This window comes from Hydractinia symbiolongicarpus, chromosome 1 (genome assembly GCF_029227915.1).
Source record: "Hydractinia symbiolongicarpus strain clone_291-10 chromosome 1, HSymV2.1, whole genome shotgun sequence".
Classification (NCBI taxonomy): domain Eukaryota; kingdom Metazoa; phylum Cnidaria; class Hydrozoa; order Anthoathecata; family Hydractiniidae; genus Hydractinia; species Hydractinia symbiolongicarpus.
Window position 1 is genome coordinate 17,792,584 of NC_079875.1, and position 27,892 is coordinate 17,820,475.

Below are 27,892 nucleotides of genomic sequence, written 5' to 3' on the forward strand. Positions count from 1 at the left end.
CGAACAGTGAGAACACCCTTCCTCTCGGATATAATTACAATTAAAATGTAAAATTTTAAATAAAAAATACATATTTTAAACAAGATAACATGCTTAGAATAAAAGAACCTTTTCGAAGTTATAATATAATAACAAGAGATGAATGATTGGAGGATTGATTGACCAGACAACATTGTTGTGTTATAAACTCCGGCGGCGAAGAACTTTCATTTCATCATTCACGTGTTACATCAGCCCGGATTGTGATAAACAACAAAAAAGATCAAAACGGAACTGGACAGTTTAGAAGACGTTAAATAAAGTAGTAAATCAAAGATTTAAAGCTCTAGTGCTAACTAGTTATGCCTCAGGAAGACGTTGTTGAGAAAGTTAAAAATATGAGTGTTTCAGGTAATCAAATTGTTGAGCTTATTAATTTTTGTTTTCTTCATCTCTTTTATCCTACTAGCTAGTAGCTAGTTAGATAAAAGATCAACAAGTGCCTCATTTTGCTCTGTCTCTTCTAAGAATTACAAGAATTAATGAAAACAGGGGGCTTTTATATGGTTTTATGGATCTTCTTGTAAAGTAACTAGTAACTTACCAGCTCAGCAATTTCATAGACATTCATAAATAAATAAACTAAAAACAAACTGCTAACTAATCAATATTTTCTTTTTTTTTGCCTTGTATTATTACATAAATATGACACCTGCCTGAGCCATAAGTTACCCTTAAAAATACTCCATTGATTTTTCCAAGAGGCAATTTTTTTACACAAAGGTTGGTGGTGGTAGGCATACGGATTCCAGTGTGGTGTCGTTTGTTTACTTTTCAGTGGTAGCTAAGCTCTTTGGCTCTGTCATTTGCATGGCAGGAAAAAAGATGCTAGGATTTGGTGAAGAAAGGTCTTTTCCTGTAGATTTCTTCTCACAATAACATCATTGGGGTTATAAACTATTATTGTGTGTAGATTAATGCTTTCTGATTTATTTGAATTCATTTAAAGACCTAAGAATACCTTTGGTAAGAAATGGACTGATTATAACTTTGCTTCGCCTAGTGCCCTCGTCTTTTTTTCTGCCACGCAAATGCCAAAACCGAAGGAGCTTACTGCTGAAAATGTAAACAACAGAATTCATCTATAAAAAACACTAACTGCAAGTCTGTATTCTTGTGGCAATGATAACATCACATCTGGTGCAAACAATACACTCACCTGAATTTTGATTTGTTTTGACTTAATTCACAATTCAGCAATAATTCACACACCAAAAACATGTTTATTTAACAACTAATTGATAAAGCTTGTGGAAAAATCCATTTAGGCACAATGACAATGAAAAAGAACAGTTATTTGCATTTTGATTTGTATACCAGTTGCCTGTATTGTATAGATTTTATACTCTGATCAAGAAAATGTAAATGATCATGTACCTTTATTAAAAGGATACAGAGATATTGGGTTATAAGTTTTTTTTGATAACGTCATCAACCCATGTGTTCCGAAACAGTTAAGTTGGCCCAGCTTTGGCGAATTTACCCTATTTGATCTCAGGTAGCCCCTAGTTACCGATGTGGGGAGATGATGGCAGTTATTTTTAGCGATTTTAACATATTATGCCTTAAACATAAAAGTGCAATGCAATTGCTTTATTAATCTTTTATATTAAATTGAAGTCTAAATTCATTAACATCATGCCATAGCATGTAGGCAGTTAACAAATAGGACATACCTTTTTGGCTACATTAAGGAAAAATAAAAACATCTACTTTTCCAGTTACAGATGGACGTGCCCAGTTTCTGTCTCTATATTAATAGCCGTATTCTGTGTGTTCAAAATGGCTGCATGCAGCTTCATGCCGGGTTGCCCGCAGAGTTGATATGTTGTCGTGCGGGAGACCGGGGTTCGATTCCTCTTGACGGCGATTCAATATGGGCGAGTGAATGTTACCATAGCCCCGGGTTAACCCAAGCCATGTGAGGGAAATTGGGAAGATGGCACACTGTGTGGGCCGTTGGATGTTGTAGGGAGTTGTCTGGTAGAGCGCGGGACTTAATTGGGTCTACGTCGCTTAAAATGAGCATTAAATACTCTAGGACTCTCCATCTAAGCCATGGCCCCTCCTGGAAATAATAGACAGGGTATATCCCTCGATATTTGTGAGGCTAGTAAAATATGCACATCTATCTATCTATCTATCTTGCTGACGTGTGGCCTCTTCGGATTTTTTGACAGGTTATTGACTAGTATTATTATAAGAGATGCTTAATGGCAGGTAGCCAACGAATTGGATTTTTTGATTAACATTTTGAAATGTAAAACAGTTGACTAATGTTAAAAAAGATTAATTAAAGAAGATCAATATAATAGTTATCAATATAAAAACATTTTGGCTACCTGAACAAGGAAGGTACTTCTACTACTGAGTCACAAGCTCAGACGCTCCCAATTGTTTTCTGCATGAAAGAAGTAATGACAAAAAATGCAACCACTGTATAATCCATTCGGCCTTTGTGCCTTTCAGTAAACAATTTGTGATTTGTTATTCTGCACATGCAAACAGCCACTGCACGCCATGGAATTTCTTGGTATGCAAACATCAAATACCATAATATTTTGAAATTAGTTATGGTGTGCGAACGACCACACAGCATCATTTTTCGTGCCTCCCTTTGAATCCTTAATAATAGAAGAATGTGGTCAATAGACACAGAGCCTACAAGGTGCACCCAACAGTTTCCACTCCTACAATATATTGTATATAATTGTATAATCCTGTACAATATATTGTGCATACCTCTGCTTAAATAAAAATTTATTAGTAGAACAACAACCCCAGGCACTCCAAAGTTGTGTATAGAAAAGTCTTTGAATACCTTTACACAAACATTTGTTTAAACTTAGCCATCATAGTATCATTTGTACTGAAAACAGGGGAATTAGTAGAAGAAGAGAGAGGTGGTTATCTTCTGAAGATGGGTTTTAACTGGTTTGACTAGTTTTAATAAAATATTTTACCTGTGTTTGTTTATATCACCAATTTTAACTGTTTTGTGTTCTCTATTTCTTACCATTTAGTATTTGTGATTCCTTAAAATCTGCACGAAAGGCCAATTTTAACATTGTTGATTTTAACGCCACATAATTCCACCCCCTCCTCTTTTAACATTAAAAAGATGTGAAGCATGGACAATTTGTATGGCACTTCATGGATATGATTTGTAAAAAATGGATGTCTGACAAAATGGATATATATTTCATGTGTTTAATTACAATACTGTCCTTCTCTTCTTTAAATATACTACAAAAGACTAAAGAATTTTTTTGAAATGTGTATTTTTTTGAAATGTTGTTTACATCATAGTACGCAATGTCTCATTTTTATCTCAGGTCTTTGCTGAAAGGAATGAGCTGTAACTATTTGTTAACCAGACTATCAGCCACACGTATACTGTCAGCTTCAAGGCTTGTTCAGAGACACTTTTCAAATTTTAGAAAAACATTACCTCTGCATATAGTTCGAGCACAAGTCTTCCCAATCATTTTTCCCACACAAAAACTTTGCACTTTAGGAATTAGAGGTTAGTCTGATACATATGTTGCCTATCTATATGTTTTAGTATAGATCAATATGATACTTTATACACAGCCATTAAATAAGTTGCAACAGTATAGTGTACATGTTGATACCATTTGTTTAGACTTGGTGACCGTTTTTTGCAGTAAATAAAAACGGTCAGAAAAGTGGCTAAAAAGAAGTTTTTTTGTATAAAATATTATTGATGGTTTTCATCAAACTAAAAGAGAGTTTTTATTATCCTCTAGACATGCCTCCAATTTATACATCAGAAAAGAGTGGCAATGATGAAACTGGAGATGGAACAGAAGGTAAACCATACAAGACTGTACTCCAAGCGATGCGACATGCAAAATCTGAACCATTTCCACAAATAATGGTCGACGTAAAAGATGCTGAAAAGTCTGGATTTGAAGTTATAGCTAAGGCACAGTTAAAGAAAATGACTAAGCTGTTCGGTCAAGAAAAAAGGAAAGCTGAAGATCGTGAGAAAAGAGAGGTGTTAAATTTTTTTTAAGTTTTGTTGTTTGAAGATTTAGCAGCTAACTTTTTTTGATATTTTTTGCTCAATCTTTGGGTTTGCTCTTTGTAGAAACCAAATTTGTGACACAGTAATTATATAATTTAGGCTGAAAAAGCTGCTCAACATGAAAAGAATTTAGAAGAAGCAAAAAAAATCATCATAGAGGAGGATAAATTGCTGCCTGTAGCAAAACGAGTGAGTTTCACATGTTTTTTACCCCTTTTAATTTGAATTGTGAATTATTTGGGATCTATATATTATTATTTAGTTTAAAAATGCTTTCAGAGTGCAAAGGACTCACATGTTTGCTTTTCACATGTTTATCATTCAAATCCTCCGTTAATAATGGTACATTTATAGATAAAAATCAGAGACACAAAGGACCACAGAGAGCAGCGAGTGAAATTGTTTGGATGGGCGCATCGCGTGAGACAGCAAGGTACATAGGATTTTTAGTTTTTAATTATAACGATGCTTTTATAATTTTTGTGACAACAGATGCCTCCCCAATCAAGAAAATTAGTACATATAGCCAGATTTAATCCAACTGAGAACTTTCTAAAAGAATCAAGTGTTTAAATCATAATCGTAAAGCAAACAACCAACATGGAATATTGCATTGAATGTGATCAGATTTTGTTGTTATGTTTAGGCAAAAATCTTATGTTCATTGTGCTAAGAGATGGTACTGGATTTTTGCAGTGTGTTCTTGCTGAGAAGCTGTGTCAAACTTATAATGCTGTTAGGCTTAGTACGGAGTCCACTGTGGCTGTGTTTGGTACGTTAAAAGAAGTTCCTGAGGGAAAAGAAGTAAGTCTGAGCTTATGTATTTCTTTTGTGGTCATTGAAGTACCTGTTTGGAACCGTTAACTAAGCATTGTTTCTAGCAAACATTGAGGTATAAGAAAAAAATTCAGAATTTGGTGTCAAAAATCAGGGAAGGTGTTTAACAAACTGTCTAAGGCAGTTTTAAATAAGATATCTCATTTGTCCTGCCTCATCAAGTCAAATAAATATTAACATATAAAGAAATTGTTATTATATTGTTTTAGGCTCCAGGAGGTCATGAATTAATTGTAGATTATTGGGAGGTGGTTGGGTTTGCTCCACCAGGTGGTGCAGACAATTTAGTAAACGAAGTAAGAGTTTATAAATAGTATGACTGTCAATGTTTGTTTTACTTTTATCTGTGCAAAGATAAAACTAACATCAACAACTGATATCGTCCTGGCACCTCAGAGATGTTATCAAGGTATTGAGGTATTTTAATTGTTTCTCTGTTATTCCATTTAGAATTCCAATGTAGACACATTGTTAGACAATAGGCATCTTGCTCTTAGAGGTGAACATGTAAGACCTGTTTTTGACTGTAACCCTTAACTTAACTAAACTGTGTCCTTGTTGCTGTGACAAGGTAATGTTTTAAACTATATCATCTTCTTTTCTAGCTTTCAAAAATATTACGCGTAAGATCAAGAGTAACACAATGGTAAATATATAAAAATATATTTATATATTCTTAAAACATAAATTACACGCTAATGCAATTTTTGCATTCAATATTCATAGAATGAATATCCTACCTTCAGTTTTTTTATGTTACTGAGTAGCACATTTTTGGTATAATTTCTACTGAAAATTAATTTCATTCTTTTGGATTTTATTCTGTATGTACTGATTGTTTTGTTTTTTTAGTTTTAGAGACCATTATTTTGACCGAGGATATGTGGAGGTCACGCCGCCTACAATGGTACAAACACAATGCGAAGGTGGTAGCACATTATTTAAATTTGATTATTTTGGTGATCCGGCATATTTGACTCAATCGTCTCAGTTGTATCTTGAAACTGCCATACCTGCTGTCGGCGACTGCTTTTGTATTGCTCAATCATATAGAGCTGAGACGTCGAGAACGAGAAGGCATTTGGCTGAGTATGTATGCTTTATAGAATAATTAATTGTTGATTTGTGTCAAGTCCATGACTTTGAAGATTTTAAGACTTCTGACCTGACAAGTTTTGTTATTTCCACTGGCATTCTGTCAAGCATTCTCTTGACAGTCAAATTCTCGCCTTTCTTAAACTTGAGTTTAAATTTAGATATACCCATATAGAAGGTGAATGCCCGTTCATTGATTTTGAAGAACTGCTGACAAGAATAGAGGATTTGGTAAGAAAACTACAATTTTTTCACTTTTGATAATCTCATAAGAGGTTCTTCTTTTTAGAAATGGTTTCTACACTTTTAGTTTCATTACTTAGTCATTTTTTTCATCTTCCTTGATTAATATTATTACGAAGGCAGGGACACAATAAGAATACAAGAGTTTTTTTTTTTTTGCCGCCAAACAATTAAAAGTTATTTTATTTTAAATACATTCGTTTGTGTTTTAGGTGTGTGATGTTGTTGATCGATTTTTAAAGAGTCCTGAAGGGTTGCTGCTAAAAGATCTTTATCCGGTGAGGAAAGCATTAATACGTTGTTATAATTAATCAAAATTTAAATTTTGATCTTGAATTGCTTTTTTTTCCATTATTTTCAGTATAAACGACCAAACAAATATTTATCCGCACCGCAGCTTTTATTTTAAATTTATCATTTAATTTAATTTTCGTTTAGGACTTTCAACCTCCTAAAAGACCTTTTAAGTAAGTGCATTCATTGTCAACTAAACAGTGCGCTGCCAAGTCCAGTGAAAAATGCGCTCCCAAATCTTTGTATACGCCCTACATTTGCATTTTAATGGTTAGATTCGTGGTCGCTAATACTTTCTATTATTATATTTGTAGACGCATGAGTTACAGTGATGCTATTGAGTGGTTAAAAGCTGATGGTTACAAAAAAGAAGATGGAACGTTTTATGAATTTGGAGAGGTATGGTTTCGTTCTGTTTTGTATATTCTTTGTTATTAGAAAATATAAAGCGGTGTTATCTTTGTCTGGTTATAAAAAGTAAATCTAGTTTCTACTAAAAGTTGTTCTTTATGGATTTTCACGTCTTAAAGTGTGATGTGGACTCAATGGAGAACGTGAAAGTCCTACACCTAAGTTTCGTTGTTCGAGCACATGTATATAATGATGTTTTCTTGTTTGCCGCTAGGTAATGTTCTGCCTGTCCTTAATGGCTGTCAATTTAAGGACTTGTCTGAATTTGTAGCAGATTATATTCAACAAAAGAGTCGCTTAAAGCCTGCCCCATTGTAGAATGGGTTGGTATGGAATACATCTATCAATCTTAACTATTTTAGGATATTCCAGAGATGCCTGAAAGAAGAATGACAGATGCTATTGGAGAGGTATGTCCACTTTATTTGCTTCAAGCATTATGCAATTGTTGAGAAGGCTCTGGCTTCAACAAAATCGCATTGCATGTGTATGAATAAATCGCACCGTTTAAGGCACTTTACCTGTTTCAGTCCGTGCAAGCCTACTTTTTTCTGTCCGTGCAAGCCTACCTGTTTCTGTCCGCGCAAGCCTACCTGTTTCTGTCCGTGTAAGCCTACTTATTTTATCTAGAACTTTTAGTTTGATGCATGTTATTTTTTGTTTGTATTGCAGCCAATTTTGCTTACACGATTTCCTGCTGATGTGAAAGCATTCTACATGCAGAAGGACCCTAAAGATAGACGAGTTGCGGAGGCGGTAAGTGATAGTTTTGTTTGTGTGTGTGTGTGTCTTTTTATATTTTGTGTTCTTACGTGGTTTAATGTTTGTTCTTCTTTTGTGTGTATGATCGTCACGGTTTTGTAAGTCATTGCTTAGAACACTATAGCAAAGAGTCCATCATTTGTCTTTTCCCTTACTTATTTTTATATTTTTGCAGGTCGATTTACTAATGCCTGGTGTGGGTGAAATTGTTGGTGGTTCCATGAGAATGGATAATAATGTAAGTGACGAATATGTGACATGTTAATGAACTGCCCAGACTATTACACAGCCAGCCGGTGGAATTTCTAATTAAATGAAAATGATTTTATTTGTGTGTGTGTGGCCATGTAGGCTGGCAAATATAGTGTAACTAATAATATTTGATGACATGCCTCTTTCGTATTGCTTAATCTCAGTCAAGCTAAGCGGAATGTTAGTTACCTCCACGTCATTTTTCAATCTTCAGACATGATTCATTGTTTTTAATGAAACGATTTGTTTTTTTTGTTTTTTTTTTCTTTGTAAAAAGCAGTGATGCAACAGAGTCATTAAATTGCTGTGCTTTCATGATGGTTGTGATTTATTTTACCTTGCCAAGTGAATAAGACGTTGATGTCTTTGATATTGATGATTTTAATTTAGATAGAAATATCTAAATTAAATTAAGTAGATAGGTGGGTTTCCTAAAAATAAAATAAAATCGGTTATGTGAATTGGTTAGCTGAGTTTTCGAACCTAAATTTTTCTTTATGGAAGGTATCGCAAAATCGGGGTAAAGTATTACCGAACAAGCTTCAGTACAAACAAACTTTGGCACGAAAAAGTCCATTTTATAGCAAGGTTGGGAGAGCAATATGAATCGTAAAGAAGCGACAACCTTTCTATAATTATATTAACATGAAATTTTTGCATCGCTACCCATGTTGTGTTAGTTCTGTGTCATATGGCTCTTTTTCCACTACAGGATGAGCTGATGGAAGCGTTTCAAAAACAGAAGCTGGATCCGTCTCCCTATTACTGGTACACCGACCAGAGAAAGTATGGAACCTGCCCTCATGGAGGTTACGGCCTCGGCTTAGATCGTTTTGTCACTTGGTTGACCAATCGTTACCATATTCGAGATGTGTGCTTCTACCCGCGATTTATAGGGCGTTGTACACCTTAGATAGAAAATATTTTTGTTTTGATGTAGGGGAAGGTATTGGAAAGAATGATGTTTTAGTTATATTGTTGCATTATTTTGTTGTTACTTGTTTGGGGGATTCACGTTGTTAATATAGGATGGACTAGTGTTAGAATTAGCGCCTGGTAAAATCAGGAAAATTTGAGATAATTTGGCAAATTAGCTTGGAGGAAAAACAACCATTTTAGAAAAAGGTCCTGCGAACTAGTGTTAGGATAAGGACCTGGAAAACCCGGAAAATTCTAGCTAATTTGCCAAAGGGCTTGGTCCTGAATAATCTGGAAAAACAACCATTTTAGAAAATAGTCCTGCGAAAACAGTATGTGTGCGCTTTCATTTAGAACCATATATTTTACAGCTCGAATTAATTAATCTGGTTCGGAACATTTTTTTTGAATACTATACTTAGAATTAAAAAATCGACCTGAAAATCAATTTTTCCGAAAAAGTCCTGGAATTTTAAAATTCGCTGGCCGCCCTAAATTGTCACTCATTCTAAATGCTTAAAATTATTGAGCGTTTTTTAAATAGGAATATGCTTATAAAAATACCAGGTTGGATTTTCAGGTTGAAAACAATAGGTCTACGTGTAGAACAATAGAAAAATGACCAGCATGGTTAAAATCTTTTTATTTTTATAAAAAAAACAGCGTGCAAAAGATTCCCTAGTCATGCGTGAACGTTTTTTATAATCACGACGATGAGATGCATGACTCTCCGCTACCCACTTTTCCCTGGTTAAAAAACGGACAAAAAATATTAGTTTTGAAGAACTGCTGACAAGATTAGAGGATTTGGTAAGAAAACTACAATTTTTTCACTTTTGATAATCTCATAAGAGGTTCTTCTTTTTAGAAATGGTTTCTACACTTTTAGTTTCATTACTTAGTCATTTTTTTCATCTTCCTTGATTAATATTATTACGAAGGCAGGGACACAATAAGAATACAAGAGTTTTTTTTTTTTTGCCGCCAAACAATTAAAAGTTATTTTATTTTAAATACATTCGTTTGTGTTTTAGGTGTGTGATGTTGTTGATCGATTTTTAAAGAGTCCTGAAGGGTTGCTGCTAAAAGATCTTTATCCGGTGAGGAAAGCATTAATACGTTGTTATAATTAATCAAAATTTAAATTTTGATCTTGAATTGCTTTTTTTTCCATTATTTTCAGTATAAACGACCAAACAAATATTTATCCGCACCGCAGCTTTTATTTTAAATTTATCATTTAATTTAATTTTCGTTTAGGACTTTCAACCTCCTAAAAGACCTTTTAAGTAAGTGCATTCATTGTCAACTAAACAGTGCGCTGCCAAGTCCAGTGAAAAATGCGCTCCCAAATCTTTGTATACGCCCTACATTTGCATTTTAATGGTTAGATTCGTGGTCGCTAATACTTTCTATTATTATATTTGTAGACGCATGAGTTACAGTGATGCTATTGAGTGGTTAAAAGCTGATGGTTACAAAAAAGAAGATGGAACGTTTTATGAATTTGGAGAGGTATGGTTTCGTTCTGTTTTGTATATTCTTTGTTATTAGAAAATATAAAGCGGTGTTATCTTTGTCTGGTTATAAAAAGTAAATCTAGTTTCTACTAAAAGTTGTTCTTTATGGATTTTCACGTCTTAAAGTGTGATGTGGACTCAATGGAGAACGTGAAAGTCCTACACCTAAGTTTCGTTGTTCGAGCACATGTATATAATGATGTTTTCTTGTTTGCCGCTAGGTAATGTTCTGCCTGTCCTTAATGGCTGTCAATTTAAGGACTTGTCTGAATTTGTAGCAGATTATAATCAACAAAAGAGTCGCTTAAAGCCTGCCCCTTGTGTTGTAGAATGGGTTGGTATGGAATACATCTATCAATCTTAACTATTTTAGGATATTCCAGAGATGCCTGAAAGAAGAATGACAGATGCTATTGGAGAGGTATGTCCACTTTGTTTGCTTCAAGCATTATGCAATTGTTGAGAAGGCTCTGGCTTCAAGAAAAATCGTGTTTTTTTTTATTTTTTTTTTTATTTTGAAGGAAGTCCTTTTCCAATCTTTTGTCACAGCTAAAACAAAAAAATAGCAACAAAATCGCATTACATGTGTATGAATAAATCGCACCGTTTAAGGCACTTTACCTGTTTCAGTCCGTGCAAGCCTACGTTTTTCTGTCCGTGCAAGCCTACCTGTTTCTGTCCGCGCAAGCCTACCTGTTTCTGTCCGCGCAAGCCTACCTGTTTCTGTCCGTGTAAGCCTACTTATTTTATCTAGAACTTTTAGTTTGATGCATGTTATTTTTTGTTTGTATTGCAGCCAATTTTGCTTACACGATTTCCTGCTGATGTGAAAGCATTCTACATGCAGAAGGACCCTAAAGATAGACGAGTTGCGGAGGCGGTAAGTGATAGTTTTGTTTGTGTGTGTGTGTGTCTTTTTATATTTTGTGTTCTTACGTGGTTTAATGTTTGTTCTTCTTTTGTGTGTATGATCGTCACGGTTTTGTAAGTCATTGCTTAGAACACTATAGCAAAGAGTCCATCATTTGTCTTTTCCCTTACTTATTTTTATATTTTTGCAGGTCGATTTACTAATGCCTGGTGTGGGTGAAATTGTTGGTGGTTCCATGAGAATGGATAATAATGTAAGTGACGAATATGTGACATGTTAATGAACTGCCCAGACTATTACACAGCCAGCCGGTGGAATTTCTAATTAAATGAAAATGATTTTATTTGTGTGTGTGTGGCCATGTAGGCTGGCAAATATAGTGTAACTAATAATATTTGATGACATGCCTCTTTCGTATTGCTTAATCTCAGTCAAGCTAAGCGGAATGTTAGTTACCTCCACGTCATTTTTCAATCTTCAGACATGATTCATTGTTTTTAATGAAACGATTTGTTTTTTTTGTTTTTTTTTTTTTGTAAAAAGCAGTGATGCAACAGAGTCATTAAATTGCTGTGCTTTCATGATGGTTGTGATTTATTTTACCTTGCCAAGTGAATAAGACGTTGATGTCTTTGATATTGATGATTTTAATTTAGATAGAAATATCTAAATTAAATTAAGTAGATAGGTGGGTTTCCTAAAAATAAAATAAAATCGGTTATGTGAATTGGTTAGCTGAGTTTTCGAACCTAAATTTTTCTTTATGGAAGGTATCGCAAAATCGGGGTAAAGTATTACCGAACAAGCTTCAGTACAAACAAACTTTGGCACGAAAAAGTCCATTTTATAGCAAGGTTGGGAGAGCAATATGAATCGTAAAGAAGCGACAACCTTTCTATAATTATATTAACATGAAATTTTTGCATCGCTACCCATGTTGTGTTAGTTCTGTGTCATATGGCTCTTTTTCCACTACAGGATGAGCTGATGGAAGCGTTTCAAAAACAGAAGCTGGATCCGTCTCCCTATTACTGGTACACCGACCAGAGAAAGTATGGAACCTGCCCTCATGGAGGTTACGGCCTCGGCTTAGATCGTTTTGTCACTTGGTTGACCAATCGTTACCATATTCGAGATGTGTGCTTCTACCCGCGATTTATAGGGCGTTGTACACCTTAGATAGAAAATATTTTTGTTTTGATGTAGGGGAAGGTATTGGAAAGAATGATGTTTTAGTTATATTGTTGCATTATTTTGTTGTTACTTGTTTGGGGGATTCACGTTGTTAATATAGGGTGGACTAGTGTTAGAATTAGCGCCTGGTAAAATCAGGAAAATTTGAGATAATTTGGCAAATTAGCTTGGAGGAAAAACAACCATTTTAGAAAAAGGTCCTGCGAACTAGTGTTAGGATAAGGACCTGGAAAACCCGGAAAATTCTAGCTAATTTGCCAAAGGGCTTGGTCCTGAATAATCTGGAAAAACAACCATTTTAGAAAATAGTCCTGCGAAAACAGTATGTGTGCGCTTTCATTTAGAACCATATATTTTACAGCTCGAATTAATTAATCTGGTTCGGAACATTTTTTTTGAATACTATACTTAGAATTAAAAAATCGACCTGAAAATCAATTTTTCCGAAAAAGTCCTGGAATTTTAAAATTCGCTGGCCGCCCTAAATTGTCACTCATTCTAAATGCTTAAAATTATTGAGCGTTTTTTAAATAGGAATATGCTTATAAAAATACCAGGTTGGATTTTCAGGTTGAAAACAATAGGTCTACGTGTAGAACAATAGAAAAATGACCAGCATGGTTAAAATCTTTTTATTTTTATAAAAAAAACAGCGTGCAAAAGATTCCCTAGTCATGCGTGAACGTTTTTTATAATCACGACGATGAGATGCATGACTCTCCGCTACCCACTTTTCCCTGGTTAAAAAACGGACAAAAAATATTAGTTTTGAAGAACTGCTGACAAGATTAGAGGATTTGGTAAGAAAACTACAATTTTTTCACTTTTGATAATCTCATAAGAGGTTCTTCTTTTTAGAAATGGTTTCTACACTTTTAGTTTCATTACTTAGTCATTTTTTTCATCTTCCTTGATTAATATTATTACGAAGGCAGGGACACAATAAGAATACAAGAGTTTTTTTTTTTTTGCCGCCAAACAATTAAAAGTTATTTTATTTTAAATACATTCGTTTGTGTTTTAGGTGTGTGATGTTGTTGATCGATTTTTAAAGAGTCCTGAAGGGTTGCTGCTAAAAGATCTTTATCCGGTGAGGAAAGCATTAATACGTTGTTATAATTAATCAATTTTAAATTTTGATCTTGAATTGCTTTTTTTTCCATTATTTTCAGTATAAACGACCAAACAAATATTTATCCGCACCGCAGCTTTTATTTTAAATTTATCATTTAATTTAATTTTCGTTTAGGACTTTCAACCTCCTAAAAGACCTTTTAAGTAAGTGCATTCATTGTCAACTAAACAGTGCGCTGCCAAGTCCAGTGAAAAATGCGCTCCCAAATCTTTGTATACGCCCTACATTTGCATTTTAATGGTTAGATTCGTGGTCGCTAATACTTTCTATTATTATATTTGTAGACGCATGAGTTACAGTGATGCTATTGAGTGGTTAAAAGCTGATGGTTACAAAAAAGAAGATGGAACGTTTTATGAATTTGGAGAGGTATGGTTTCGTTCTGTTTTGTATATTCTTTGTTATTAGAAAATATAAAGCGGTGTTATCTTTGTCTGGTTATAAAAAGTAAATCTAGTTTCTACTAAAAGTTGTTCTTTATGGATTTTCACGTCTTAAAGTGTGATGTGGACTCAATGGAGAACGTGAAAGTCCTACACCTAAGTTTCGTTGTTCGAGCACATGTATATAATGATGTTTTCTTGTTTGCCGCTAGGTAATGTTCTGCCTGTCCTTAATGGCTGTCAATTTAAGGACTTGTCTGAATTTGTAGCAGATTATAATCAACAAAAGAGTCGCTTAAAGCCTGCCCCTTGTGTTGTAGAATGGGTTGGTATGGAATACATCTATCAATCTTAACTATTTTAGGATATTCCAGAGATGCCTGAAAGAAGAATGACAGATGCTATTGGAGAGGTATGTCCACTTTGTTTGCTTCAAGCATTATGCAATTGTTGAGAAGGCTCTGGCTTCAAGAAAAATCGTGTTTTTTTTTATTTTTTTTTTTATTTTGAAGGAAGTCCTTTTCCAATCTTTTGTCACAGCTAAAACAAAAAAATAGCAACAAAATCGCATTACATGTGTATGAATAAATCGCACCGTTTAAGGCACTTTACCTGTTTCAGTCCGTGCAAGCCTACGTTTTTCTGTCCGTGCAAGCCTACCTGTTTCTGTCCGCGCAAGCCTACCTGTTTCTGTCCGCGCAAGCCTACCTGTTTCTGTCCGTGTAAGCCTACTTATTTTATCTAGAACTTTTAGTTTGATGCATGTTATTTTTTGTTTGTATTGCAGCCAATTTTGCTTACACGATTTCCTGCTGATGTGAAAGCATTCTACATGCAGAAGGACCCTAAAGATAGACGAGTTGCGGAGGCGGTAAGTGATAGTTTTGTTTGTGTGTGTGTGTGTCTTTTTATATTTTGTGTTCTTACGTGGTTTAATGTTTGTTCTTCTTTTGTGTGTATGATCGTCACGGTTTTGTAAGTCATTGCTTAGAACACTATAGCAAAGAGTCCATCATTTGTCTTTTCCCTTACTTATTTTTATATTTTTGCAGGTCGATTTACTAATGCCTGGTGTGGGTGAAATTGTTGGTGGTTCCATGAGAATGGATAATAATGTAAGTGACGAATATGTGACATGTTAATGAACTGCCCAGACTATTACACAGCCAGCCGGTGGAATTTCTAATTAAATGAAAATGATTTTATTTGTGTGTGTGTGGCCATGTGGGCTGGCAAATGAAGTGTAACTAATGATATTTGATGACATACCTCTTTCGTTTTGTTTAATCTCAGTCAAGCTAAGCGGAATGTTAGTTACCTCCACGTCAATTTTCAATCTTCAGACATACATCATTGTTGTTAATGAAACGATTTGTTGTTGTTTTTTGTTTTGTAAAAAGCAGTGATGCAACAGAGTCATTAAATTGCTGTGCTTTCATGATGGTTGTGATTTATTTTACCTTGCCAAGTGAATAAGACGTTGATGTCTTTGATATTGATGTTTTTAATGTGATAGAAATATCTAAAAATAAAATAAAAATAAAATAAAATCGGTTATGTGTAATTGGTTAGCTGAGTTTTCGAACCTAAATTTTTCTTTACGGAAGGCATCGCAAAATCGGGGTAAAGTATTACCGAACAACATACAACTTTTTATAGCTTTTTGAGCTTCAGTACAAACAAACTTTGGCACGAAAAAGTCTATTTTATAGCAAGGTTGGGAGAGCAATATGAATCGTAAAGAAGCGACAACCTTTCTATAATTATATTAACATGAAATTTTTGCATCGCTACCCATGTTGTGTTAGTTCTGTGTCATATGGCTCTTTTTCCACTACAGGATGAGCTGATGGAAGCGTTTCAAAAACAGAAGCTGGATCCGTCTCCCTATTACTGGTACACCGACCAGAGAAAGTATGGAACCTGCCCTCATGGAGGTTACGGCCTCGGCTTAGATCGTTTTGTCACTTGGTTGACCAATCGTTACCATATTCGAGATGTGTGCTTCTACCCGCGATTTATAGGGCGTTGTACACCTTAGATACAAAATATTTTTGTTTTGATGTAGGGGAAGGTCTTGGAAAGAAAGATGTTTTAGTTATATTGTTGCATTATTTTGTTGTTACTTGTTTGGGGGATTCACGTTGTTAATATAGGGTGGACTAGTGTTAGAATTAGCGCCTGGTAAAATCAGGAAAATTTGAGATAATTTGGCAAATTAGCTTGGAGGGAAAACAACCATTTTAGAAAAAGGTCCTGCGAACTAGTCTTAGGATAAGGACCTGGAAAACCCGGAAAATTCTAGCTAATTTGCCAAAGGGCTTGGTCCTGAATAATCTGGAAAAACAACTATTTTAGAAAATAGTCCTGCGAAAACAGTATGTGTGCGCTTTCATTTAGAACCATATATTTTACAGCTCGAAATAATTAATCTGGTTCGGAACATTTTTTTTGAATACTATACTTAGAATTAAAAAATCGACCTGAAAATCAATTTTTTCGAAAAAGTCCTGGAATTTTAAAATTCACTGGCCGCCCTAAATTGTCACTCATTCTAAATGCTTAAAATTATTGAGCTTTTTTTAAATAGGAATATACTTATAAAAATACCAGGCTGGATTTTCAGGTTGAAAACAATAGGTCTACGTGTAGAACAATAGAAAAATGACCAGCATGGTTAAAATCTTTTTATTTTTATAAAAAAAACAGCGTGCAAAAGGTTCCCTGGTCATGCGTGAACGTTTTTTATAATCACGACGATGAGATGCATGACTCTCCGCTACCCACTTTTCCCTGGTTAAAAAACGGACAAAAAATATTAATTTTTAAACTAATGATTTTTAGTTTAATTTTAAATGTTACTTTTAAGGGTGATTTCTGTTGTGTTCAAGCAAAATACGTCTTACGCTGTCTCTGATGTTAAAGATCTGTCTTATTAAGTTCTTTTATAAATGGAAGGAATAAAGAAAGCAACCTCTTCCCTTGGACTTATTAGGCTTTTTATATTTTGACGTCCTGAAAGCTAAAATAGTTTTGGGGACAAGGTTGCGATTTATTTTTGAAAAATGAAAGATTCTGTAAGGTATGTTTCAACTTAGGCCGAAAAGAGTAAATTTGCCAAGTTCGTAGTCGTGTCCTTCAAATACCGCTTTGGTCCTTATTGTCTTATGGACTTGCCAAAATAAATACAAGCAAAATTTCTCACAATAGTCAAAATCGCAAAAACATTAAAAAATCCGAGTCCTGGAGTTGGTCAGGCCTATCAATTAGCGCAGCACCAATGAGAGACAAAAATCCCTAATGACGAAGTTGGGTCCGCGTAGGTCAAAAACAAGTTTGTTTATATCAAGTATTGGTCATTTTGCAGAATTTTTTTGCAGAATTGTGTGCAGTTACAAAAAAATACGTGTACTGTAAAAAGACACAGAAAGCTATGAATATACGCCCGATTAAGAAAATGGAAAAACGTAATAAACTCCTCTCACTTCAATTTAATCCGTGAAAGAGAAATTTTTAGCTGATAAGAAATATTCCTTTTTGTTTCAACCACCCCTTTGTCTCTCCCCATACCCGTAGTCTCCGAGGGGGTGAGGGGCAAAACTGAAGTCCACCCTAGTTAACTCAAAAAACGCATCCTCGTCTCCATGGTTTTTGTCTGATATCAACGTCGCTATCTAGGGAACGATTTTTTTCACAATAGACTACATGAATTTTTTTCTTCTAATTCAATAGTACACATAACATACTAATAGAAGTTAAAAGGTAACTTGTGTGGTTACATCAATGCACATTCACCTATAGGCAAAAAAATTGTAAACAACAAATTTCCATCGGACGCCTAATCTCTTTAATAATAGCCGTCGTCTGTCTGTCTGTGTGTCCGCGAAAACCGTGTCCCGTAACGGAAACACGAAATTTTTAAAATGCGCACCAATACCAAATGCGATATATTTCTGTCCACTTTGTTGCAACGGGATAATTTAAAGGACGGGCGACCCCGTGGATTTTTCCACAGGATAACGACTATCTATATTATAATACCCGTATACGTCTGTCTGTCTGTCTGTCTGTCTGTCTGTCACGCAAAATGGTAGCTTAGCTGTGCAATAGCGAGAAGCACGCAATGCGGTATAAAAAGGACGGGCGAACCCGTAGATTTTCCACGGGCTAGTGTCTAGTTATTAAAATTGGTTATCACTCTATCATTATAGAATTTTGAATCTTAAGTTTTGTATTGTTTTTGTATTGCAGGCGGTTTTACAACATACCCCGAAATATAAGGAAACAAATTTATATCAGGACGTGCCCCACTCTTACAAATTTTGACTCTTAAGTAACGATTAGATTTTGAAAACTTTAAAATTTCTGCGTCCAATTGTAGGGTCCGTTTCAATAAGAGCGTTCTTGGCCGCATTTTGCGCTTGAACGACGGTACTTTATATAATACTAAAGATGGTAGTGTTTTCTGTCTTTTGATTAGTTGTTGAAAAAGATGTCCGCTTTAAACGATTGGGGCGTTGACTCGTCTTAAAAAGAGTTGCATTTTAACGTTTGTAGCTGCGGCTAAAAAGGCTTTTGTTAAAAGCCGCTTAAACTGTGTCAAAACGAACAAGATTTAGCCTTGTTTTGTCTCGCTGATACCAATTTGTTTATTTAATTCGGAAAAGTTGATTTAATCCGTGTACGTCAATAGAATGTCAGGAATCTCAGAATATTTTGAACCATGACTTTGTCAGGTCAAAATGGTTAGCAATGATTGGTTTTGAAAAAAAACAAACAATTAATTTTTATCAAAAAATAGTTTTTTTTCTGTTGACACGTACAATTATAAACGTAACGCCAGAAAATTAGGTTATATACAGTCTATTTACGTTGCAATTGACTAATGCAATACGCAAATGGGTTAAAGTTACACGTACAATATTTTTCTAGGTCTTTATCAAAGGTTAAAGAACTTCCAGCTTAACCTATCCTTCATCACCGTAAAACGTCGTGACAACGGTTCTGCTTTTTAAAAACACGTTTGGTTTTTAACTTCGATTATCTCGACCCCATACTAGACTGTGTTCCCTGTTTGCAGACAGTTTTTATAAAAACAAATTACCAAAACACAATGCAGACCAATTAATGTTTAAAATAGCATAAATTCTGTGCCTCTAAATGATACGTTAATCACACGTGCTTGACGAAACAACTTCATTACGCATGCGCACGATAGCTGTAATTAACATCTGCTGTTGTTTATTAATTAAAAGTAGGAAATTTCTGATTTCTTCTTTCACGAAAAAAACAAACGCTAATTGATCTTCCATCTCAGCTCCATTTGTTAACGTTGATCGGTGAATGTAAGAAAGGAAATATTGTGTAATGGAAAGGATTTATCCCAAAGAGAAAACTTAGATAAAATACATTTTTGAAATTATTTATTTTTAAAAATGTTTGTACACCGTTTTTTTTTTGTTTCTTTTTTTTGCTGTTGTTGTTGTTGTTGTCAAAATGTTAAAAATCATTTAAAAATCATTGACCTTTAGACGCTGCATTAAATTTTCATACAGCTGACCCAAAGATCACTTTTTTATAACGTGACTATTTCTAACGAGCCGCGACTCTACATGTTTTAACCAACCTCGAACCCGGGGCCTGTAGCGTTTTTTGATATAAGGCCCTGGGATCGAGGTTGGGTTTAAATGTGTTTTTGTGAAAGCGCTTGATTGTAAGGTAGTTACGGAAAGTTTACGCTCTTAGGGTTTCCATCCTAACAACTGGCTCTCCTTTTCCCACGGTTGTGGCTATGCTACACCATCACCAGATATCAGTATGACGGCAGTAACATGCTTGTTAAAGAGTTTGCAGGCCAATTAGGCAGCTCCAAATGGGGTAACAGCACTAGAGCAACGAAATGGAGACTTAAACCTACATTCTTCTTATTTCTAGTAAAATTTCTAGTCAACTAAATCATCTCTTTTGCTGTAATTCTTAGTCACTAAGGAATTTACAACTGCCAAAAGGCTTCGCGCTATTCTATGTTTTAGTAAAATGTATCTGATCTCGAAAAACTGCAGCTACTATTCGATCTCTATGTTCCAGATCATACGTGCACAATCAATTATTATCTTCTCCGCAATTATTTTTACGTGACGCAACCAATACAAGGCAAACGGACGGACGTGTCCGAGACATTAAAATTAGATGTCCGTTAAAAATCACTGCAACCGCAAGAAAATACAAAAATCCAGCGGCTTTGACATAAGCAAAAGGTTAAAGAAAGTTTTCTTCCTTTAGGCTTTAAATAAAGAATTTAATGAACCCCGATAAGTGACCGCAACTATATAAATTTAAAAATTTATGTTAAGATGTTAAACATCTTTTAGCAATCTTTTAAGAATTACTTAAAAAACCGTCGTTGTCGTCGTGTAATAAACGTTGTAACTAAGGTAACAACAGTTGAGAACGCTGTAATTTAGGATGGACGTCCTGTAATAATAAATTTCATCTCAAGCCTACCATTTTTTATTTCTTCAAAATTTTTCGACTGTGTAGGCTAAATATTTTTTTTCATACGTAAAAAATGTGAAAAGAAAACATTAGTAGAATAAACATAGGAAGAGCCGAGGCGACCACCCTTATCCCTAGGGTCATAACAAAAAGACAAAAAACCCTGGGGACGAGGGTGCCGAGGCGACGTAACGAAACCTTTCTGTTATTAGACAACACACGGGTTTCCCACACACGTGTGTCACGTGGTAGGTGATGTCATGTCATCAAATTTGTGGTCGCATTATTACTCTTCTAGAATTAAGATATGAAGATCTTGTTTTTGGATTTGTTGCATTTAAAAAATATTCCCATCACCAATTTTAATGTGTCTGCTAATGCTGTATCTATTACAACTGCTTTGAACCTGTGTCCTAGGAGAAAGAGTTAAACAAAAATGGCCCTTAAATTGTAATAAAGCACTCCCGTTCTCAGGGCAAACCGGGACAACGTTACAACCAAGTTGGTAAAAAAAGGGCTTGGGACGTGTAAAACAGCCCGTGCAATCCTCTAAAGAAGTAGGATCCTGGTTACAAAGGTCTTCAACCTTAAACCTTTATCACGAGGGATAAGGGTAAAATTCCTTAAGAATGAAGTCGGAAAAGATTTAGGCTTTATTACTCAGTTGAATCAAAATGATTTGCATTTCTAGCTTCAAACATTAACACTGACGTAAAAAGGGCCAGCGAAGGTTTTAGAGTCTGTAGAATCTTAAAAAAAAATATACACGTGTTTTTCATTTATGCACGAGCTCTTGGAATGTATTTTCTGTCATCATAATTCACATGTTAATTGTTCTGAACGCAACTAATGGATTATCGTGAAAAATGACACTTATTTTGCTAAGTTTATTACTGTGTCTTGGCGCATCTGTAATTTCTTTTATCTGTCGTAAATTCGACCACCTGGTTTGTGAACCGCTAGACTGGTTTCTCTGCTTCACGTTTGTCACGAAGGACATCAACCAGCCTAAAGCGCGGGACTTAGGCTTAATGTTGCTTAAGTTTCAGATGTTGCTTATTTGTCCCTTGTTGTTGTCGTATGGACCTTACTTAACATTCTGTTCCCATTGTTGGTATTAAATTTCCCGTTTTTTCTTTTTTTTCTTATATTTTGCTACTTCAGGTTGGAATGATGCTCATCCATTGCTTCGTTCTAGATGCATTAGATGTATATACATTTTTCTCCATAATTCCCTTTATAAAAATTTCAGGATTTTTAAAAAAATGCGAGAGTCGTTTGTTTGTTTGGCGGACAAGTGCTGTCTTTTAAAAATTGGAAATTTTAAATGCGAATTAGATGCTTTTAGAGAAGTTATGTATTTCTTCTCTTAACAGTGAGGTTTCTGTTAGATAATAGTCACACTACGTAAGACAAGTAAACGCCTTAGAACGCCGTAAAAGACGGAAAACTCCTGTATGGTTTTAAGATAATGCGGAAATTCAATTTAAGCCAAATTGGAAAACGTTAATTAATTCCGCATTATTTGCCCTGAGTTCATTCCTTACCTTTTCTCTCGAAGCTGAAAAAAACCTGTAAAAAGTCGTTCCGCATTTACGTATCTTTATTATCTGAAGAAAGAGTCCTGGGAAGGAGAAAGAGATGGGAGAGTCCAGTGTTTAAAATTAGATTACAAAATTATAAATTTGTGAATGTGTATCTTCATATTTACATAAGTGTTCTATACAACAGAATCTGAAAACATCTTTTTTTTATTATTTACAATGTTTTTGTCGAAACTCGACACGTCACCTACTGGAATGACGTAATTCAATATGTCCGTGCCGGTGATGAACATTAGACGCTTCAAGTTTTATTCTTAGTTGTTCATGATACGACAACACGTCACTTCTAACTAGTGTCGGCGGCGAATGACGATGCGTGATAGGTGGGCTTATCGAATGTCGGTGTAAATCGTCGTCCCCGTATTTGAAGTGTGTGGGCGAATATCTTGAGCATGCCGATGAAGGCGTTTTTGTTGGTGACGGAATTTCGTAAGTTTGACGTACATATGACGGATGACCTACAAAAGAAAAGAATTACAATATAAAGTCAAAAAACTTATAGTGGAATAAGCATATCATTTCTAAAAAACATTCTAGTATCAGAAGGTACTTACATATCGAGAGAGATTGTCTATGTGCAGGGTTGTTTGATCGTGCGTACGGATGATGTCTCATCATAATCTTATCGCATCCGCTGAGGTAATGTGGTGACGCAATAGGTGATAGTGGATGATGCGCATGCGTTGTGAAACCATAGGTCAGCGGTAATCTTGTTGTCGTACAGCAACTACACAAACCTCGGCGTTCGATGAACTCTCTGTGATCATTTCTTTCTTTTGCGTCAAGGAATGCTTTCGCAAAAGGATTATAACGAATTTTCAAATTAGTTATCTAAACCAGAATTAAGATCAAAATTAAACAAATAAACATATTCCTGTTATAAAGGCTTTTTTAGCAAGCGCTTATCCTATAAATCCCAGATAATTCTCATGAACAAGAAACCTGCTAAATCGCGGTAGCTTTTTGTGTGGAGGAAACGAGTAATCTCATATATTGCTTCATAAAGTTTTAAGAAAAAAAAAGAGCCCACCTCTTCGTTCTGATAAGCAGTTACGGCGATAAATTCTGTTTCTGTGAAAGAATGCGTTGAAACCACCTTTTCACCACTGCCAACTTTTACAATGTGAATCCGCGGTTTGTATTTGTGTAGCGAATTTAACATAAGCTAAAAAGAAAAAGAAAAAAAAATTAAAAAAATGTCTAACTTTGATGAAAAAAATAAATCTTTAAAATTTTTTAATTACCACTTGTCCATTGGTCGTTTCTTTATTGGTTAGTTTCACTTTGGAGAAAACTATTGGGCTTTTCATCCAATGCGTCCCAAAATTCGGGGAATCGGGGTGTACGTACACTTTACTTGGTGGCGTTGGTTCTGGTTTTCCAGCATGAGACCATTCGCCGTTCACATATTTCCAGCGATGTTCGTCCACTGGTGTAAAATCCAACATAATCGAATACATAGCTTGCGGTTCCAGCCCACTTACACCGGATTTTAAAACGGGAAACATCCGTCTATAAAAACAAGAGATAAAATTGCATTTTCGGTGTTTAAAAGTTAAAAGGAAAAAAAGAGGAAGTTGGAACTCTGTTTAAATCTGCATTCAATACTAATATACCGGATGCCGAAGATAACAAAGTGACGTTTTATTTGTCGCGAAAACATTTTACTTTGGTCGGCGGCAGTAATAACAGATAGTAATAGCATGAGCCGTGATCAATATCTTAAAAACATATTATTTTCTTCTGATATTTCGTAAATGTAACCTATTACAGTTAATTAAACACATTCTAAATATATATTTAATTGTATCTTTGATGCAGACAAATTTTCCGTGATTATATTTTGAGTATTTTTTATCAAAGTGAGACTGATTAAAAATAGCATTTCTATAGTCTCATTTCAGCTATGCTAAGCCGCTGTAAATGCAAATATGTTCGTCTTCAAAACGGAAACAGAATTATCGTTACAAAATTAACAACAATTTAGTATTATTAATTTGTTTTTGAAATTGCGGCTGGAAGTATGTGATGTGCAATTACCTTGCAAAAATTGAGGGACTTTCGGTTATTGTTCAAAGAAAACCAAAAGAAACGACGGAAAAAATGCGTAGTTTTAATTAAACGTACAGTTATTAATACATTTACGATGCCATTTCTAATTTTATTTATTGTAGCTGTAGAAATTTAAGTTTATATTATCTGTGTACCGCATACATGAAAAAAAATTTTCCAAAGTGTTTTCGCGCTAAAAAATTAAAGTCAGACGGTCACCTAGCAGCGTGGTCAATTTCACAGTAAAATATTTACACGGGAACTTATCAAATGAGAAATCAAAACACAATTTACAATGCCACATTGAAAAGTAGCATGTGTGAACACGTGAGATTAAGAATTTCGCACCCGCTCCTTTTTCTCTGCTTTGTTTTCGCATACTGATCACAACAAATTGAAATATTCACTAAGGTGATAAGTAAACCGACTGGTTACTTCTTGCTAAACTCTCCGGTCATATACATTTCACACTTTAGCTTATTTTAGCGAACCAAAATATACAAAATGAAAAAAACCACATAGATAAATTTAAAAAAATATTTAAATATAAAGGTAAATCAGTACATGTTCTACCTTCCATTTTTTGTGACGATCATTTCATTGGTCATACGGTGAAAGCTCCTCCATAGGTCTGCATCTTCGAGAGCCACGCAAAGTTGAGGATCTTTCGTTAATTTCTCCTTCTTCGTTGTAACACTTTTATCAGTTTCCCTTAGAATGGCGGCCATGGAGAAGTCCGACTTCATGATAATGATTCTATTCGCACTCGTTTCCAAAAAAATTTTGTTCTAAAAAAATAACAAAGTAATTATTAAAAAAATAGCAACTGTAAAAGACTTTAACATAATCACACATACGCTGAGGCCTCTTCCTACCTCTTCCAAGGTCACATGCAAACTGATGAAAAGCCTCCCCGCGGTTGTGTGTTATTAGTTAAAAGGTGCTAAACTTGTATAGAAAGACCTGCTACATAAACACAAAATCTTTTATTTATTTATTAATTTTCATACCTTTCTCTTCGCACCCGAAGTTGTACGCAACACTTCACCTCGTATAAGAATTGAGGTGTTCACGGTAGAAGATCAAATAATCAACTGAAGAACTAATTATGCCTCTCGTCGTTAGATGCTATTTCCGCGAGAACATTACACATCGAAATCAAAAGCAATCCGAATAGACCAAGCTAGATATAATAACTTCAGATCGTTATGTTATTGTTTGTCCCATTGTTTTCAATGAAATGTCGGTGGCCTTTTATTTGTACTAAGTAATCACTCTAATTTATTATAGCGGTGTTTTTTAAAAATTTACCGTTTAGCTGGTGAGTGCATTGAAGGGATAATGAAATTCGCACTTTGTATCATCTATATACAGCTAAAATAACACACTAACGAGCTTAAAATTATAACACGTGAATGAAAATTAATATTTTAGCTGCCTGACATGGTTTCTATATGCCTCGCAAAAAACAAACAATGAAAGCGTGTTTCGTTTTCTATGAAAAAGGTGAAAGGAGTTTGGTAACGAGCTTCAGAAACCGTGTGGTGTACTAAGATGAAGAAATGGTGGTGTTTTTCTAGGTGTGAAGTTGGCAATCACGTGGAAAAAGGGAGTGAGGAATCACCAATAAAGTGTTTGTTTTGTAAACAAAAATACTTATAATATGATGATCTTTTTTGGTATAGCATTTCTATACACAACAACACGGGTACTTTTTTGCGCGAGTTATATATTAGAACGCTAAAAACAAGCTCTAGGGAAATATTATCCTTCCTTTCTACACTAAGGTACGGTTCTGCAGAAATCTTATTCGTTTATTTTAATTACATTGTAACGAATAGAAACCAGTATTGGTGCTGCTCCACCGAGAGATTATCACGAATAGTTGTTTGAAAACCAGCGGAGTGTCTGTAGCAAGTGTCGAATTAAATTTTGTTCCGACCGCGAATAGTCGATATAAAATATTGTTTCGCTATTTCTGATTTGACATTTTGCCTTTTAAGCTTGTGTTTTTATCATAAGATGGAGGGTTTAGGATAAAAAAGAAGTGCAACTACATAAAACTTTTATATTGGTAGAAACAAGATATAGTTGCCGAATTGAATAGCGTAGAGAAGTAACGCTAACTTGTGAGAAATTATCGTATTCTATCGAGTTTAAGCGTATTAAATTTGTTGATGCAAACTTGATGAGTTACGTAAACTTGCTTTTTATAAATAATCTTTTTTAGAATATTAAAAAAGAGAGAGAAAAAAGAAATATAAAAGGAAATAGAACTTTTTATTTACAAAGAATTATTAAATTAATGTTCGCATAGTATTAACACGTATGTAATGAAAAAGAAAACAGATCAACAAAAACAGAAAAGAATGCTTTGCAGTTAGGCTCAGAAATGTCGGCGACTTTTTCAAAACAATTAATTTATTCAAATTGGCGAGATAATTAACAATAAGCCGAAATAAAATTTTGTTCTCAGCCGTGGGAATTCAATACACTCTGTAACATTTCACATATGTTAGAATTTATTTGCATTGTGTAACATCTAAAAATTCATTATCTATTTATTTTAACAAAGTCGATCAAGATTGTTTCCCAAGGGTTATTTAACGAGAATAAAACCGTTTTATTCGGCGCCTCAAAGAAAATATTTTACATAGGGTCGCTAATCATTAAAAGATTCAACAACATGCGTGGCTGGTATGTTACAATAATGTGTTTATAAGCCCTGAGGGGGAGATTAACACAATACGCGGGAATTTTTGCATGGTTTGCGTGCTTATTCAGCAAAAAATAAATAAGTGCGTCCTCAACAACTTCGTCCCTACCTCCCCAATGTATACCTTTTGCGTATAAGCACCCTTTGATCAGATTTCAGTATTTTTTTTACTTGATCGGAAGAGCGAGCACCAAATTAAGTAATGACCTTACAGGTGTGATTCACACTGGTTAATTTCTCATTTACTTTTGCATGACTTTTAATTTTAGGCTTGTTTCACACCAGGTAACTTTTTCACTCAGCTTTGCGCAGATTTTGTCTTGCTAAAATTCTGCTTACCGTGATATAGGACTTATAAATGGTACGTAGCCAGGAAATGAAAAGTTTTAGAAATTTAGAAATATAAAGAATTTATGTTCCTTTCTATATCTTGTTATAAAATAAGGAAACTTAAATTTTACAATGTCTTGTGAGCTTGTCGAGTGGACAAGAATTTTATCTAGGAAAACAATTTGATTTTGCTTAAACTAAAAGTAGCTAACCGTTTTCAATATATTGCAGCATTGCAGCAAATTTTTTGTCCAACCTCGTTTCCAGGTTTTCTTTTCATTTTTAAAAGTGAAAGGGAAAGAAGAAATTTTTTGCGTTTTGTTGTGTTTTGACAACGCTTAGGTTTTGGTTCTGTATGCAGCAAAAAGAAATTAGCACTAAAAAAAAAAGCTTTGGAAACTAGTTTGTTTTCTTAAACTAGAAAGTGTAAATAAATAAATTTCAATGTACCACTGCATATTGCTATGGCAACATCGGCAAGTTTACAAATTATTTTTAGCACAAACCAAAGTGTATAAATGCCGACTTACTTTGACCTCAAAAAGCACCCATTAACAACATATGCACAGAGACTTTGTCGAATTTGCTCCTCTTTAATTCATAATGGCAACCAATGGTAACAAATGTGGTCTGTTTGAAGATTACAACATCTTTTAGAACTCGTGAATTACTTATGTGGCTTGGTTTTTC

The 27,892-nt window shown here is 34.6% G+C and overlaps 5 protein-coding genes across 11 annotated transcripts in view; 3 read left to right on the top strand and 2 right to left on the bottom strand.

Annotated features, from left to right (window-relative positions):
* LOC130644378 (E3 ubiquitin-protein ligase NEDD4-like) overlaps positions 1–27,892 on the bottom strand; it is a 74,558-nt gene that overhangs the window by 24,660 nt on the left and 22,006 nt on the right. The gene's annotated exons all lie outside the window — the stretch shown is intronic.
* LOC130644399 (asparagine--tRNA ligase, cytoplasmic-like) lies at positions 218–8,957 on the top strand. 3 transcript variants are annotated; one of them, XM_057449993.1, is made up of 18 exons: positions 235–390; positions 3,375–3,565; positions 3,810–4,060; positions 4,190–4,279; positions 4,445–4,523; positions 4,737–4,894; positions 5,137–5,223; positions 5,378–5,434; positions 5,533–5,573; positions 5,780–6,016; positions 6,184–6,253; positions 6,478–6,543; positions 6,704–6,732; positions 6,874–6,958; positions 7,333–7,380; positions 7,643–7,726; positions 7,908–7,970; positions 8,697–8,957. In XM_057449993.1, the coding sequence occupies exons 2-18, from the start codon at positions 3,391–3,393 to the stop codon at positions 8,895–8,897; spliced, it is 1,821 nt and encodes a 606-aa protein (XP_057305976.1). In that variant the 5' UTR covers positions 235–390; positions 3,375–3,390; the 3' UTR covers positions 8,898–8,957. The 3 variants fall into 3 exon arrangements, with proteins under 3 accessions (XP_057305984.1, XP_057305976.1, XP_057305992.1); XM_057450009.1 differs by having other exon boundaries at positions 252–390; positions 3,480–3,565; XM_057450001.1 differs by lacking the exon at positions 3,375–3,565 and having other exon boundaries at positions 218–390.
* LOC130657538 (asparagine--tRNA ligase, cytoplasmic-like) lies at positions 9,521–12,532 on the top strand. Its single transcript, XM_057460559.1, has 8 exons — positions 9,521–9,532; positions 9,937–10,002; positions 10,163–10,191; positions 10,333–10,417; positions 10,796–10,843; positions 11,219–11,302; positions 11,484–11,546; positions 12,272–12,532. The coding sequence occupies exons 1-8, from the start codon at positions 9,521–9,523 to the stop codon at positions 12,470–12,472; spliced, it is 588 nt and encodes a 195-aa protein (XP_057316542.1). The 3' UTR covers positions 12,473–12,532.
* On the top strand, positions 13,096–16,106 carry LOC130657632 (asparagine--tRNA ligase, cytoplasmic-like). The gene is made up of 8 exons (XM_057460666.1): positions 13,096–13,107; positions 13,512–13,577; positions 13,737–13,765; positions 13,907–13,991; positions 14,370–14,417; positions 14,793–14,876; positions 15,058–15,120; positions 15,846–16,106. Exons 1-8 carry the CDS (start codon positions 13,096–13,098, stop codon positions 16,044–16,046), a joined length of 588 nt encoding a protein of 195 aa, XP_057316649.1. The 3' UTR covers positions 16,047–16,106.
* On the bottom strand, positions 22,178–27,872 carry LOC130644418 (T-box transcription factor T-like). 3 transcript variants are annotated; one of them, XM_057450028.1, is made up of 6 exons: positions 27,733–27,872; positions 24,730–24,944; positions 23,349–23,616; positions 23,135–23,269; positions 22,659–22,935; positions 22,178–22,562 (listed from the first exon to the last, which is right to left on the bottom strand). In XM_057450028.1, exons 2-6 carry the CDS (start codon positions 24,900–24,902, stop codon positions 22,288–22,290), a joined length of 1,128 nt encoding a protein of 375 aa, XP_057306011.1. In that variant the 5' UTR covers positions 24,903–24,944; positions 27,733–27,872; the 3' UTR covers positions 22,178–22,287. The 3 variants fall into 3 exon arrangements, with proteins under 3 accessions (XP_057306011.1, XP_057306002.1, XP_057306020.1); XM_057450019.1 differs by lacking the exon at positions 27,733–27,872 and adding an exon at positions 25,167–25,770; XM_057450037.1 differs by lacking the exon at positions 27,733–27,872 and adding an exon at positions 25,032–25,051.